General features: G+C 45.8%; 1 protein-coding gene across 7 annotated transcripts in view; it reads right to left on the reverse strand.

Annotated features, from left to right (window-relative positions):
• prrc2a (proline-rich coiled-coil 2A) overlaps positions 1–15,035 on the reverse strand; it is a 221,764-nt gene that overhangs the window by 38,124 nt on the left and 168,605 nt on the right. For 6 of the 7 annotated variants that reach the window (XM_072475498.1, XM_072475504.1, XM_072475503.1 and 3 more), the window contains one exon: positions 8,348–11,480. The exons of the other annotated variant lie outside the window; for it this stretch is intronic. In XM_072475498.1, coding sequence (XP_072331599.1) covers positions 11,262–11,480 — 219 coding nt within the window. In that variant the 3' untranslated portion in view covers positions 8,348–11,261. Of the gene's footprint in view, positions 1–8,347; positions 11,481–15,035 lie in introns of those variants that run through there. 7 annotated transcript variants of the gene reach the window in all.

A 15,035-nucleotide genomic window follows, 5' to 3' on the forward strand; every position in this document is an offset into this window, starting at 1 on the left:
ATCTTTTGAAGTCTCCATCTGCTCTACCAGCCGGGATAGATTCAGCTTGTGGAGGGCATCCCACTTTCGACCTGTATCCCTAGGTACCGAAAGCTCTTCTCGACCATCTTCAGCGGAAGCTCTGCCAATCTCTTTTCCTGCCCCTCAGCTTGGATCATCTCGCTTTTTTTCTCGTTCAGTTTGTACCCAGAGAAATTGCCAAAATCCCTCAGAATCTGCATGACCTCCCCCATCCTCTCTAGTGGGTCCAAGATGTCCAGGAGAACATCCGCATAAAGCGAGACCCGATGCTCCTCCCCGCTCCCTCCCGGATCAGCCCCTGCCAGTTCTTTGAGGTCCGCAGTGCTATAGCCAGTGGCTCTATCGCAAGGGCGAATAATAATGGGGAGAGGGGGCACCCCTACTTCGTCCCCAGGTGGAGCCTAAAGTATTCTGACCTCACCCTGTTCGTGCACACACTTACCACAGGGCAGGGGCCTGGTAGAGTAGAAGTACCCAACCTATGAACCCCTCACCAAATCCGAACCTTCTTAGCGCTCCCACAGGTACTCCCATTCAACCCGGTTCATGGCTTTCTCTGCGTCCATCGCCGCCACTACCTTCTGCCTCCCCTCCCCTCTGAGGGCCTCATGATGATGTTTAGAAGCCTCCGTACATTGGAGTTTAATTGCCTGCCCTTGACGAAGCCTGTCTGATCCTCCCCTATCACCCCAGGGACACAGTCCTCAATTCTAGAAGCAAAGATCTTGGCCAGCAGTTTGGCGTCTACGTTCAGGAGCGATATCGGTCTATAAGATCCACACTAGCGGATCTTTCTCTCGTTTGAGGATGAGTGAAATCGAAGCCTGTGACATTGTAGGGGGGGGGGGGGGGGGGGGGGGGGAAGAGGAGGTCCCTCTCTCTCTGGCCTCATTATAAGTCCTTAGTAGGAGTGGGCACAACAGTTCCGAAAATTTCTTGTAGAATTCTACAGGGTAGCCTTCCGTCCCCGGGGCATTGCCCGACTGCATGTTCCCTATACCCTTTACCATCTCCTCCAGCTCTATCGGGGACCCCAGTCCCTCCACCAGATCCTCTTCCACCATTGGAAACCTCAGTTGGTCCATGAATTGCTTCATCCCCTCCCCTCTCGGCAGGGGCTCTGACTCATACAATTTACCGTAGAACGCCCAAAAGACTTTGTTCATCCCCTCTGGGTCTATGACCGTGTTGCCCTCCTTATCCCGTACTTCCCCAAGTTCCCTGGCCGCCTCCCTCTTGCGAAGCTGGTGCGCCAGCATTCTATTCGCTTTCTCCCCGTATTCGTAGACAGCCCCTTTGGCCTTCCCAGTGGTGAACAGGTCGAATTCCACCTGCAGACTCCGGCGCTCTTTCAGTAGCCCCGTCTCGGGGGTCTCCGCGTAGGTCCTGTCTACTCTGAGTATCTCGACTAACCTTTCTCTCTCCGCTTTTTCTTCTCTCTATGGGATCTGATAGAGGTTAACTCCCCTCTGATAATTGCCTTCAGGGCCTCCCACACCGTGGACGCTGCTACCTCCCCTGTACCGTTAGTTTCCAGGTAATTTCTTGCAGATCATGCTTGATGGACAAATCAACGAAGAAAGTATTTTCTATTGAGAAAATATCGTCATCTTCCATGAAGTCTCCTGGAGCGTTGATTTCTTCTGCTTTGTCCACAGCTCGTACTTTGTGATATTTTTTGTGTGTAGGAGGAATGTATTTAGCAGTTGACACTGTGAAGCATAATGGTTGAATTTCTGACATTTTAAACATAGTCTGCAATAAAACTGGACAATTCCCCTTTAAGTGGGCGTTACCACATCTGTGACAAGTAATTACGTTGTCATGACGTACATGCATGCGCAGACTTCTTCTTGAACGTCTCGCATTTGGGTGCATAGTGCACATGTGCAGAGCTGGAAAATGCTTGCAGATAGCTTCTGTTCCTTACAGATTTCTGCTTTGCCTGCAGCACCATTTTAATTTTCTCTGCCTCGTGGTAAAGATTCCGCTTTTTTCCTTTGGATAAAATGTGCGATAGTGGCTTCTGGTCTGTTCTGCTGCTATACATTTGTCAATCGCGATTTGTAGAGTTAAATCATTTTGATGAATTAACGCTTCTCTGATATTCTCAAGTATACCACATACTATCTGGTCTCTTACAAGTGAATCATGCAGATTTTCATAGTTACATGTTTTAACTAAAAGTTTGAGATTGGTGATAAAATTATTCACAGGTTCACCAGTTTTTTGAATTCTCCGATGAAATTTCGGTCGTTCTAAAATCTTATTTGTCTGCATTTTATAATGTTCATCAAATTTCGCTATCACTTGATCAAATTTGGTTTCATCTTCACCAGCACTAAAATGAAATGAGTTGAATATTTTGATTGCTTGCTGTCCTGCAAGGGATAGAAGTAACTGTCCTTCTAGTTTCTGGTGCTGCACTTACATCAGAAGCTTCTAGGTAAAGTTGAAATTGCTGGGCAGCACGGTGGCGCAGTGGAGAGCACTGCTGCATTACGGCCCAGGTTCAATCCCGGCTCTGGACCACTGTCCGTGTGGAGTTTGCACGTTCTCCCTGTGTTTGCGTGGGTTTCACCCCCAGAACCCAAAGATGTGCAGGGTAGGTGGATTGGCTATGCTAAATTGCCCCTTAATTGGAAAAAAATGAATTGGGTACTCTGAATTTATTAAAAAAGTTGAACAACTTCCAATTTAAAAAAAAAGTTTAGAGTACCCAATTCATTTTTTCCAATTAAGGGGCAATTTAGCGTGGCCAATCCACCTACCCTGCACATATTTGGATTGTGGGGGCGAGACCCACGCAAACACGGCGAGAATGTGCAAACTCCACATGGACAGTGACCCAGAGCCGGGATCGAACCTGGCTCAGACAGAAAGATTGTCAAGACCGTGTCACGGTAACAAATGGTCTTTGCAGTTCGTGTGGAGTCATCACCTGCGGGAAATAGGTGCTTGTTTTAGTCAATTCCAGATTTTATAAAACAGACTCGGTCTATGTTCCCCTACTTTTGCTGTATTCCCATTCTGAATCTTTGCCCTAGGATGTAACGTTGGTGTATTGCCCATATTGATCCTTGTGCCTTTCGATCTCTTCAATCTTACTTCTATTCTCGTTATATAAGGATCCCATACACAACTTGCCTGCTCGAGGATGGGATGTACAAATAATAGCAAATTACTGCAGATCAGAAAGTGCTGGAAAACTCAGGTCTGGCAGCAACCGCAGAAAGTTAAAGAGTTAACGTAGAGTCCGCATGACTCTTCTGGGGAACAAATGTTTGGTGAGCTACAACTCCTTTGCTGCAATACCAATACAACCTCAGAAATTGCAGAACCCTGTTTGCTTTGGATGTTACCTACTGAATCTGGAATCCCCAATGATGATTGTTTTTGAGATGAATCCCCAGATTGGTGGGCGAGTGGTAGCACAGTGGTTAGCACAGTTGCTTCACAGCTCCAGGTTTGATCCCTGCTTGGGTCACTGTCTGTGCAGAGTCTGCACGTTCTCCCAGTATCTGCGTGGGTTTCCTCCCACAGTCCAAAGATGTGCAGGTTAGGTAGATTGGCAATGCTAAATTGCCCCTTAGTGAGCAAAAAGGTTAGATGGGGTTACTGGGATAGGGTGGAGGTGTGGCCTTAGATAGGATGATCTTGCCATGGGCCAGTGCACTCAATGGGCCGAATGGCCTCCTTCTGCACTGTAAAATCTATGATTCTATGGTTGTGATGAATTTGATTCCAGCACGTGGAAGTTATCGGTTGGTGGCTCCCTCTTGTTGGTAATGCACAGGACACGGCACTCAATGCCAGAATGTGCAACTTGTTGGCTTACCTTTCCCTGTAATCTCACCAGCCCCCCAACCCTCCGAGATATCAGCACTCCTCCAATTCTGGCCTCTTAGAGCATCCTTGCTTTTAACTGTTCCCCCAGTGGTGGTTGTACCTTCAGAAGCCAAGTCCCAAGCTCTGATTTCCCTCCTGGAACATCTCCACCTCTCCCCTCCTTTACGATGTTCCTTAAAACTTACCATTTTGACCAAGCTTTTGGTCTCCTGTCCTTGCAGCAACTCGGTGGCAAGAATCAGCCTGGTGAAGCACTTCAGGATGATTTATTACTTCAAAGGTGCCCGACAGATTCAGATCATTGTTGATATTTCCATCCCTTCTTGCCTCCTGCAGGCTCGGATCTTTGCTGGTGCTTGGTTCTACAGATGCGAAGATGCCCCAAGTGCCCATTCTTTTCAAGTCCACTGGAGCAAAATACCCTGGCTGGTTTTCATTTCCATGGCGGACGTTACCATGGCCATCTTCCAGCATTCCTTTCAGTTCAGCCGTTAGATAGAAACAGACCACATCACTTTCAAGGTGAGAGGAAAGTAACACAACTCTCCTAACAAGATGCAGAGAAGAGACGGCCATAATACCAAACATGTATGGGTGGCTATTCCCTCGACAACTCCATTCCCACTTCCACAGACAGAGAGCTCTCTGATTCTTCAATGAACAGAGATCCTGCAAGTCCATCATTACATCCCCTTGCCTGCCCGAGTTTCTCTAGCTCCAGTTGCTTCCTCCAAATAAAAGGCATTGCTATTGGTACCCACATGGATCCTAACTGTGACCTTTTGTGGGTGTGCGTCATCAGTCCTTATTCCAGTCATACTCACAACCGTTTTCCAGTACGTTGATGACCGTATCAGTTGCTTTGAACTTGACAATTTAATCAACTTTGCTTCCAATTTGCACCCTCCCCTCCCCACGGTCCATCTCCAAAATATTATTTTCTATTTCTGGAGATGGGTAGGATCAACTAGCATTCACGGTCAGCCTTGATTACGCCTGATCAGATCCCACTTCCTGCAGGAATCCATTCCATACCCCTTGTTCATCCATCTCCATCACAGCTGTTAAGATGATGCAGCCTTCCATGTGCACACTGTGGTTAGGTCATCTTTTTCCTACGACTGAGGACTCCTCCCTCCCTCTCCACCATTGTGGTTCTCAGACCCCTGACCATGTCCATCCCATATCTTGGCACTTCTATTCTCACCCCTTCCTGGATCTCAAGCATGATGCCACCACCAAACATATATTTTCTTCTCTCTTTCCACCCCCCCCCCCAAAAAAAACCACCATTCCAAAGGGACCATTCTCTCAGAAACAATTTACTCCACCACAAACATGCCCTCTCCTTACCATGGCATCTTTCCATGCAAGTGCAGGAGCTGCCCTTTTACCTCTCACCATCCAAGGTTCCAAACACTCCTTCCAGGGTAAAGCAGTGTTCTTCATTCAATTTACTCTACTGTGCTCACTCATGGTTTTAAAATTTGGCTGGGGAGGAGTTGGGAGAGAAAGAGTGGTGGTGGTCGTCTTAATGAGTGATGCCCAAACTAAAACTTGTGGCCAACCCCCAATTAGCCTTGAGGTGCTGGTGAGCTACCTTCTTGAACTACTGCAGTCCATGTGGTGTATGGACATCCAGAGTGCTGACAGAATTGGGTTTTGATCCTATGCAAGTGATGGAATGGCAATATAGTTCCACAGTCAGAAAGATTTGCTGGTTAGAAAGAGAACTTGTAGGGTGTAGGATTCCTATGTATCTGCTATCCCTGTCCTGCTAGGCGGTAGAGATCATGAATGTATGTCAATTCCAGAAAGCCTAAACAAGCCAGGTTACAAACACAACTGAACACCTTCAGTTGTTGGTGTAGCCATTAGCTCACTCAGGAATGTTTAGTAAGTGCTGCCCAATTGTGGAATTATATAGAACAGATGTTGTGTTCCAGATTTGCAAGTGTGGGCTGATTGAATATGGTCTACTCACAAACCCCAAAAAATTGAAGTTAAAAATTCACAAAGAAAATTACAATGTTAACCCATAGATGGCAGATTTCATGCAGAGACAAAGTTCAAATACACACTTTCAGCAGGACACACCTTTTAGAAAACTGCTTCCAGTTTTTGGAATCATACTGTCAAGAAGAGTATGATTCTGGGTGGTGCAGTGGTTAGCACTGCTATCTCACAGCACTGAGGTCCCAGGTTCGGTCACGGCTCTGGGTCACGATCTGTGTGGAGTTTTAACATTCTCCCCGTGTTTAAGTAGGTTTTGCCCCCACAACCAAAAAGATGTGTAGGGTAGGTGGATTGGCCACACTAAATTGCTCCTTAATTGGAAAAAATGAATTGGGTACTCTAAATTCACTTTTAAAAAGTATGATTCTGGGACAAAGATAGAAAACTCTGGAAAACACTGGTAGATGATCATTCAGCTCCTTGAGCTCGTTAATAAACAGAGACTGATCCATATCTCAACTTCACCTACCAATCAGGAGTTTAAGAATCCTCAATAGCCCCGACTAACAAAATTGATCTACTTTTAAAATTTTCAATTGATCTCCGAACCTCATCAGCTTTTGGCCAGGGCAAGGAACTGGGACTTCCTGATATGGGGAGAACGCGATGTATTGGTGTCACTGGACCAACAAGTCAGAGGCCCAGCTTAATGCTGAAGGTATGGGCTCAAATCCCACAATGGCACTTGGAATTGAAAGCTAGTCTCATTGTCGCAAAAACCCACCTGGTTCACAAATTACCTTTTTCACCTTACGTACGACATCAAATCCACAAATGCGGTGGACTCTCAACTGCCCTCAGAAATGGCCTCATTAGCCGCTAAATTCAAGGGCAATTAGAGATCAACAACATTCCATGAAATAGATAAACCATGATACAAAAAAAAAAAAAAAAAAAAAAAAACTTAAAAGAGCACACACTACCTCCTGCCCAACTGGGCGACAGTGACTCACCAGGGACCCGGGTTCAATTCCAGCCTTGGGTCACTGTCTGTATAGAGTTTTCACTTCCTGCCCGTGTCTGGGGGAGGGGGGGGTTCCCTCCGGGTGCTCCGGTTTCCTCCCACAGTCCAAAGATGTGGTTCGGTGGATTGGCTGTACTAAATTGCCCCTCAGTGCCCAAAAAGATGTATAGGTTAGATTAAGGGTTTAATGGGATAGAGCGGGAGAGCGAGCTTGGGTACTCTGGTGCACTCAATGGGCCAAATGGCCTCTTCTGCACTGTAGGGATTGTATTCTATGGTTTTAAAAAATAAATTTGAGGTCCTAGTCATTTTTTTCCCCCAAATTAAGGGGCAATTTAGCATTGCCAATCCACCTAGCCTGCACATCTTTTGGGTTATAGGGGTGAGACCCATGCAAACATGGGAGAATGTGCAAACTCCAAAGGGACTGTGACCCTGGGCCTAAATCGAACACGGGTCCTCAGCACTGTGAAACTAACATGCATGCTGAAGAGAAACAGGAGGTAGAGGCCCAACTCAAAAGGAGCTGATGAATTCCTGGTTGGAGATAGGATTCCATGTTAACAGGGATAAGCTGAGACTGGGTGAATTCCCATGGAAGACAGCAGCTGGGGGAGGGGGAGAAACAGTGGAAGCCCCCCTCCCACCAGGTAGCAATTGGATGAATTCTGTATATTTACTTGCTTCCCACTGCAAACTGAAACCACTTTTAGGCGGGAGATTAAATGGGTGGAGGTCGAAAGTCCAGGATTGGTAGATCAAATATGGCCCATGCAAGGGTAATCCAAAAGAGCCAGCCATGTCTGTTTTGCACTTTTTTTTTCCTCTCCCGCCCCCCCCCACAAACTTTCATGTTAAAAAAAAAGGTTCCAATTTAAAAATATTGAGGAGCAAGTTTGCTGCAGCCCTAGGAACAGCCAGTTTTTATTAGGATTATAAATTACACTGTGTGACAGTACATGAAACTGGAGCCAGATAAACAATGCAGCAGAGAGAACTTTTTCAACTCGTGACATTTCACACAACAATTCTGGCCCATCACAAATGAGGTCACACACAATCACCAAAAGGATTTTGTTTCTCTCCCCCCCCGCCCCCCCCCCCCCCACCTCCATTCTCTCTCTCTCTTTCCCCCCCCCCCACCACCAACATTGTTCTCATTTCTCCCCTCCCTCTCTTCTGAACACGAGAAGTTTACAAATATTGATAGAATGGTACAAATGCTGATAGACCTTTTGCATCCCCTGCATTTCACACTGTGAAGCTGTTGGGTTACTTGCGTTTTGAACTGGAGTTGATGAGGATTTGTGTGTGGAAAGTCGGTTGTTCATGTGCGCTGCCCTCAGCCCTGTAGTGCTACATCCTCCCCCCACCAACAAGAGGAAGATGTCAATCAAAATCAGCAAGCAACATTTGGGTGAAAGGCACCCATTTGAACATTTTAGCCAACCAAAAGCTAAACTGAAAGCACACTCCAGAGAGTCTCTCACTGGCATGTCTTGTTAAAATATATATTTTAATAGCTTCCTGCTATATTTCCACCTTGGACTTTGCAACAGGTCTGACACAGACCAAATGTCCTGAAGCAGTGGCTCAGATATAGCAACCATGCCTCTTTATCTCCGACCATGACAGCATTCAAACCCAACAAGCATCTCATTACATGCAGTGCATTGATTACTGCAACAGTACCTCAAAATACTCACCCTGCAACAATGGCTGTAACTATTTTTTTTTTAAATAAAAAAAAAAGCATTAGGCGAGGAACATGCTTTGGTAACCTATGAATTCTATCTGCACTCGGAGTTTGGAAGACCAAACCAACAGTTACTCGGATCTTGGCTCACTGCTGCATAGTTGTTTTAAAAAAAGGTGTCATGCAATGGTGACCAAGGTGAAAATACAATGAACTGATCTGTAATTCTAAGTAGCACAATGGAGGATATTCTGGAGTTTAGTGACTCTTGCTGCTCTCTAGAAACAGGCGGCTGTTTGGAAGCAGATATTCTGGGCACTGGCATTGCTGAAAATAGTGCCAGAGGCAACAGCGGGTGAGGGAATGTACCAATAAAAAGAAAAGCTTATCCAGGCTTTCTCCAGCATCGGGCCACTAAAGGGAGGCATTGGGAAACAGAAGGGCGATCTTGGTGCTTTCCAAATTCTGGACCATTCAGGAAATGGTATTCTATAAATTAGCTCAGGATTCGGTCTGGAGAGCACTACAAGAGGCAAATGGACATCTTGAACGTCTTTATTTTTAAAGAGATAGAAACTCACCTTTTCATTTCTGTATTAATATTATTCAGTGGGAGATTCGCAAAATAAACACTGCACTTGGGGTACAAAAGTAGTAATATCGTACAGCAATAATGTGCGAAGTTTGAGAGCCAGTTAAAACCCTGTATTATTTATTCTGAAATGCCTTGCCACAATTCAAAATTAAAAAAGGAATTTAACTACTAGGGTGATGACGTTCTCTCATCTTCTGCATTACTGGCTTCTTGGGGTTCTTGTTTGTGTAGTACTCACTTGTTTAATGTTCCCCTCCACCGTCCCCAGAGCTGTCATGATACTGAATTGAGAACTTGCAGGTCAAGTGTTACCATTGAGGATTAGGACTTTCTCATCCACGGACATAATTTTCCAACTATTTCCCACCCATCTGTGTTTTCCCCCTCGTAATAGAAAGATGAAAGTCTCACCACCTCCCTCCTGCTTATAAAAACATGTTTGGCTCGAATTCCATGCAATGGCCATTCAAATCAGCAGCATCTTTTCCCTTGTGGGCCTGTTCTTTATAAAAGCAGTTTGTCCCTTTTTAACTATTCCAAATGAAAGAGCAAGTTCACAGTTACTTAATAAAGGGAGCACAGACTGTGTGCACCCATACGCAGCAGCCTCCCCAACACCACCAAGAGATTTCTCTAACAGGAGCACCAAGGTAATGTTCTTCTTCAAACATCTGCAGTGAGCAGGTATCTCCACTTTAAAAAATAGTTACACATCAACTGCTGTACTAGCCCCAGTGGAGAAACAGAAAATGTTTGGTGGGGGTGGATGCGCAGTGTGGAGGAGGGGGGTGGGTGGGTGGGTTGATTTAATTCAGTTTCGAGAAGTTCTCAAAATCTGACAGCTTCAAAGGCCACGCTTGGCAAGATGCTCCTCAGCATTGACAATAGTGCAGAAAATACTTCCCCGCCCCTTCTTTCAGTTCACAGAACCTGGAACTAAACTACATTCTGCTGGTAGTTAAGCATCAGAAAAAAGGATTGGAGGCAGTAGGGAGGAAAGGGAGGAAGATCCCTGTACTCTCTCCACACGGCTGCAAATCAGACGCCGCAATCTGCAAAAGGGAAGACCTAGGTTACCAGGATAGCAAGCGACATTGTTGGGGAACCACCAGTATTAAATTCCCCATCCCGCCTCTGAGCTTGCCTGTTTATTGTTAATCTCAAGTTGTTTTGTTCCATTGCAGCAGCCACTCCCATTTTAAAATGAGAAGAGTGTCACAATTTCACCTGCCCATCCTCATTACCTTCCTGCTCCAAGAGCAGCGGTAGGTACAAGGTGGAAATCTAAAACTAGTACTGGATTTGAAACAAATTAATGTTGAACTTTAAACGTCTGTGCTTTGGTGATAACTGACAAAAATACAGCATCCAATGAGGGAAGGAAGAAAAACTTCAACAAACTGTATTAAAAAAGCCACTTTCAGGACTTTGTGAAACTGGGGTCTGGAGGAACAGTATACAAAGGAAAGACAAAAAATAAGGACATGTTATCGATCTGGAGTGTATCATGTTGCTCAGCGCTACCAAACTTGCATGAACAGTCACAGAGTATAAACAGTAACGGAAATGGTCATTTGTACCCATCTACCACTATTTAAAAACATTCACAACCGTTCCATTTTGCAACATTGACAAGACAGAAACCAAAGCAGACCTGCCTGTGGTATTTTTTAAATGTTTGACTTTGTGGCCCTCTTACTCTAAACACCTTGTGTTCAAACCAATTCTAGTCATTATATGCTCTGTCCCTCAACAAAGAAAGCAGCTGCCTTATAAGGGATTGGCATTTATTAAGTGGATCTACAAGGACTTACTAGTTACCAATAAGATGAATGCTTCATTATGGTAGAGAAATCTAGACCTCTCTCTTCTTAAAAAGGACTTATTAGCCTCTTCCTTCCCCCACTTCCTTCCTCCCAGTTCAGCTTCACACAATCCACTTATCGCTGCTGGAGTTGGCTTTTTTTTTTTGCAAAACAACTCGTGTAGTCCACTGAAATCAGTAATGTTTTGTCTTTTTTTTTTTAAAAAAGCCATATTCCTTTTTGAGACAGACAAATAAACCCCCTTTAGAGATGTAGATTTCTTCAGTTTTGAGAGGCTGCAGTATTGGCTGCTGGTTACAGTTTGTCATCCTGCGGCTTAATGCTCTGGGGTTTGATAGGTCCCCTTCGCACCGGTTTGGGGTTGCTTGAAGATTTCTCGTCTTTGTGTGACGGCGCACTCTCTCCTTCCTGGTGCATCTTGACAGGGAGAGGGCCAACATCACTGGTGTTGCGGGGGGTCACCCGCTCAAAGAACCGTTGTGTGCTCTGCAGCACCTCCGCTCGCTGTTTTGCCTGGCAGGAAATTAAAAACAAAGAGCACTGTTTACTGTGGCAGCCTGCAGTTTGGTCACGCATGCAACAGACTGATATTTCCGTCTGAAACTAGGTCATCTCATGAAGGGAGCAGGCGGGGTGCAAGAAGGAAGTACTTCTTTTTAAAAATAAATACATTTAGAGAACCCAATTATTTATTTCCAATTAAGGGGCAATTTAGTGTGGCCAATACACTTAACCTGTACATCTTTGGGTTGTGAGTGAAACCTACGCAGACACGGAGGGAATGTGCAAACTCCACATGGACAGTGACCCAGGGCCGGGATTCGAACCCGGGTCCTCAGCGCCAGAGGCAGCAATGCTAACCACTGCGCCACTTGCCGTCCCAAGAAGGAAGTACTTCTGAATACTTTCTGAGAAATAGTTTCTCAGAATTATTCTTCAACAAAAAGGTGAGACGGTAAGCAATTTAAACCTCAGTGATTATAGTCTCTGACTGGTGCACAGTTGCATGGGTGCAGTGCAGGGAAAGGGTGTGGAGGTCAAGCAGCAACACCTCGTGCTCACCTTAAGTGATAGGAGATCCCAGGCAACGAATGCCTGAAGGATATTTAACTGTGAAGGGCAGCACAACTAAACCAAAAGCTCTCCTCACCCAACCTTGATAGAAGGTGCTTTCCAATTGGGGTTACAAGGTGTCAGGATTGAAAACTTTACTGTAGCAGTCTGTGTATTTGCGCAGAATTCCAGGGAAGTGACCCTGCACTTTCACTAAAACCAGCTCAGAAAGTCCAAAGTAAACTGGCCCAGCTTCACAATCATTAGAAACAAAATCAGAAAAAGGACAGTGATATTTAAATACTGAAATCATACAAAGCTCATTCAAAATTAAAAAAACAAATGTACAGTCATGATAGGATATCCCTTTTTGAAAAGTGGATTATTGTCTTAGTGTTAGTTTTGGACCAAACAAAATTCCTCTTTCACTAAATGACTTGGACATAGTTATTTATTTACAGCGATTTACAACCAAGCCCTCACTGTTAGAAACATTACTTGCTTTACCCAGACTGTTCTGTGACCTGCTCCTTCGGAGTCCCTGGAGGTCGGATCGGACGTTATGCTTTCTCATTATCACTGTCTAATTAACATCAACCCATTACTCAACATGGCTCAAGTGTAATCTCAAAATATTGTTAAACTATTTCATACATTTAATAGAATCCCTACCGTGCAGAAGGCCATTTGGCCCATCGAGTCTGCACCGATCCTCCAAAAGAGCACCCTACCTAAGCCCAATCCCCCTCTTAACCGTTGGACATCAAGGGGCAATTTAGATTGGCCAATCCACCTATCCTGCATACATTTGGACTGTGGGAGGAAACTGGAGCACCCGGAGGAAACCCACGCAGACATGGGGAGACCCACGCAAACCCCAAGTCACCAAAAACAATTTCCATTCCAACCATCTCCCCGCAGTCTTAAACATTAGTGAGCCTGTATGTGCTTTTATTACTCTTCCTGATTTTGTCTTTAGTACTCGAGGATGATGGTCTAAGACCTGCTCTTGGACCCAACCGTCACTTCTTGAGGTGTTTGATTTAGAGTCTGACTCGGCATTCCAATATCCTTTTCTTGTGGCTTTCAACAGTATCAGAGGCTGTTTCGCTGGAGAACACGTGCCTGAACAAGATATGATAGCGCTGGAGTTTTCAGAGAATGTGTCTTCGCACATTGCCTTTGGAATTACCAGTCTGCCAAGGTTATCATAGTCAGGACGTTTCCACTGTTCAGGATGTGCCCAAACATTTGATTGCTGTCCAGGTAGTATACTTGGACCTGAATATGTTGCATCTTTCTACTGCACTTCTCTAAATTTTGAGCTTGTTTTCTGAGGCTGGTTAGAGTATTTGTTATCTTCCACGTGAGTTCACTTCAGCCATTATCACAGCAGTCTACATCCCACTCCTGGCAGAAGTGAGGAAGGCGCTCGACAAACTATACACAGTTATAAACAACTACGAAACAGAACACCCGGAGGCCTTGTTCATCGTGGCCGGAGACTTTAACAAGGCCAACCTCAAGAGTGTACTGCCAAAATTCCACCAGCACATCTCCTGTCCCACCAGGGGCGACAACACTCTTGACCACTGCTACTCAAAAATCAAGGGCACCTACCGTTCCATCCCCCGACCGCACTTTGGGAAATCAGACCATAAGACGGTGCTCCTTCTCCCGGCATACAAGCAGAAATTCAAGCGGGAGAATCCAGCTAAGAGGTTGTGCAGTGCTGGTCCAAGGAGACAGAAGAGCTCTTACGTGACTGCTTAGAGACAGTGGACTGGTCCATATTTAAGAACTCAGCGACTAATTTAAATGAGTATGCCATCACCGTCACAGACTTCATCAGCAAATGTGTGGACGACTGCGTGCCAAAGAAAGCAATACATGCGTTCCCCAACCGGAAACCATGGCTCAATCGCGAGATTGACTCCCTACTGAAGGACAGATCTGAGGCGTTCAAGACAGACGACCCTGACCTATACAAGAAATCCAGATACGACCTCCGCAAAGCCATCCGAGATGCCAAGAGAGAATATCAAACCAAGCTAGAGTCACAGACTCTCGGCGGTTGTGGCAAGGACTAAACAACATAACGGGCTACAAAGCGAAGCCGAATAGTATCTCTGGCAGCAGCGCACCCCTCCCCAATGAACTCAATGCATTCTATGCTCGGTTCGAGCAGGTAACCAACAATCCGCCGTCGAGTGCCCCAGCAGCCCATAATTCACCCATACCCACCATCACAGCTTCCGAAGTCAGATTGGCCTTCCTGAAAGTGAACCATCGGAAGGCGACGGGCCCGGACAGGATCCCTGGTCGTGCACTCAGAGCCTGCCCGGACCAGCTGGCAGGGGTATTCGCGGACATCTTTAACCTGTCCCTACTCCACTCCAAGGTCCCCACTTGCTTCAAGACGACCACCATCATACCGGTACCAAAGAAGAACCAGGCAACGTGCCTCAATGACTACCGTCCAGTGGCCCTGACTTCAGTCATAATGAAGTGCTTCGAGAGGTTGAACATGAAGCGCTTCACCTCCATACTCCCAGAACGCCTCGATCCACTGCAATTCGCATACCGCTGCAACCGGTCCACATCAGGCGCCATTTCCCTGGCCCTACACTCATCCCTAGAGCATCTCGAAAACAAGGACTCCTACATCAGACCCCTATTTATTGACTACAGCTCCGCCTTCAACACCATAATACCAGCCAAGCTCATACCAAAGCTCCAAAACCGAGGACTTGGCTCCCCACTCTGCAACTGGATCCTCGATTTTCTGACCAACAGACCACAATCAGTAAGAATGAACAACAACACCTCCTCCACAATAGTCCTCAACACCGGGGCCCCGGAAGGCTGCGTACTTAGCCCCTTACTCTACTCCCTGTACACACACGACTGCTTGGCAAAACTTGGTTCCAACTCCATTTACAAGTTTGCTGACGATACGACCATAGTGGGCCGGATCTCGAATAACGACGAGTCTGAATACAGGAGGGAGATAGA

This window comes from Scyliorhinus torazame, chromosome 14 (genome assembly GCF_047496885.1).
Source record: "Scyliorhinus torazame isolate Kashiwa2021f chromosome 14, sScyTor2.1, whole genome shotgun sequence".
NCBI lineage: Eukaryota > Metazoa > Chordata > Chondrichthyes > Carcharhiniformes > Scyliorhinidae > Scyliorhinus > Scyliorhinus torazame.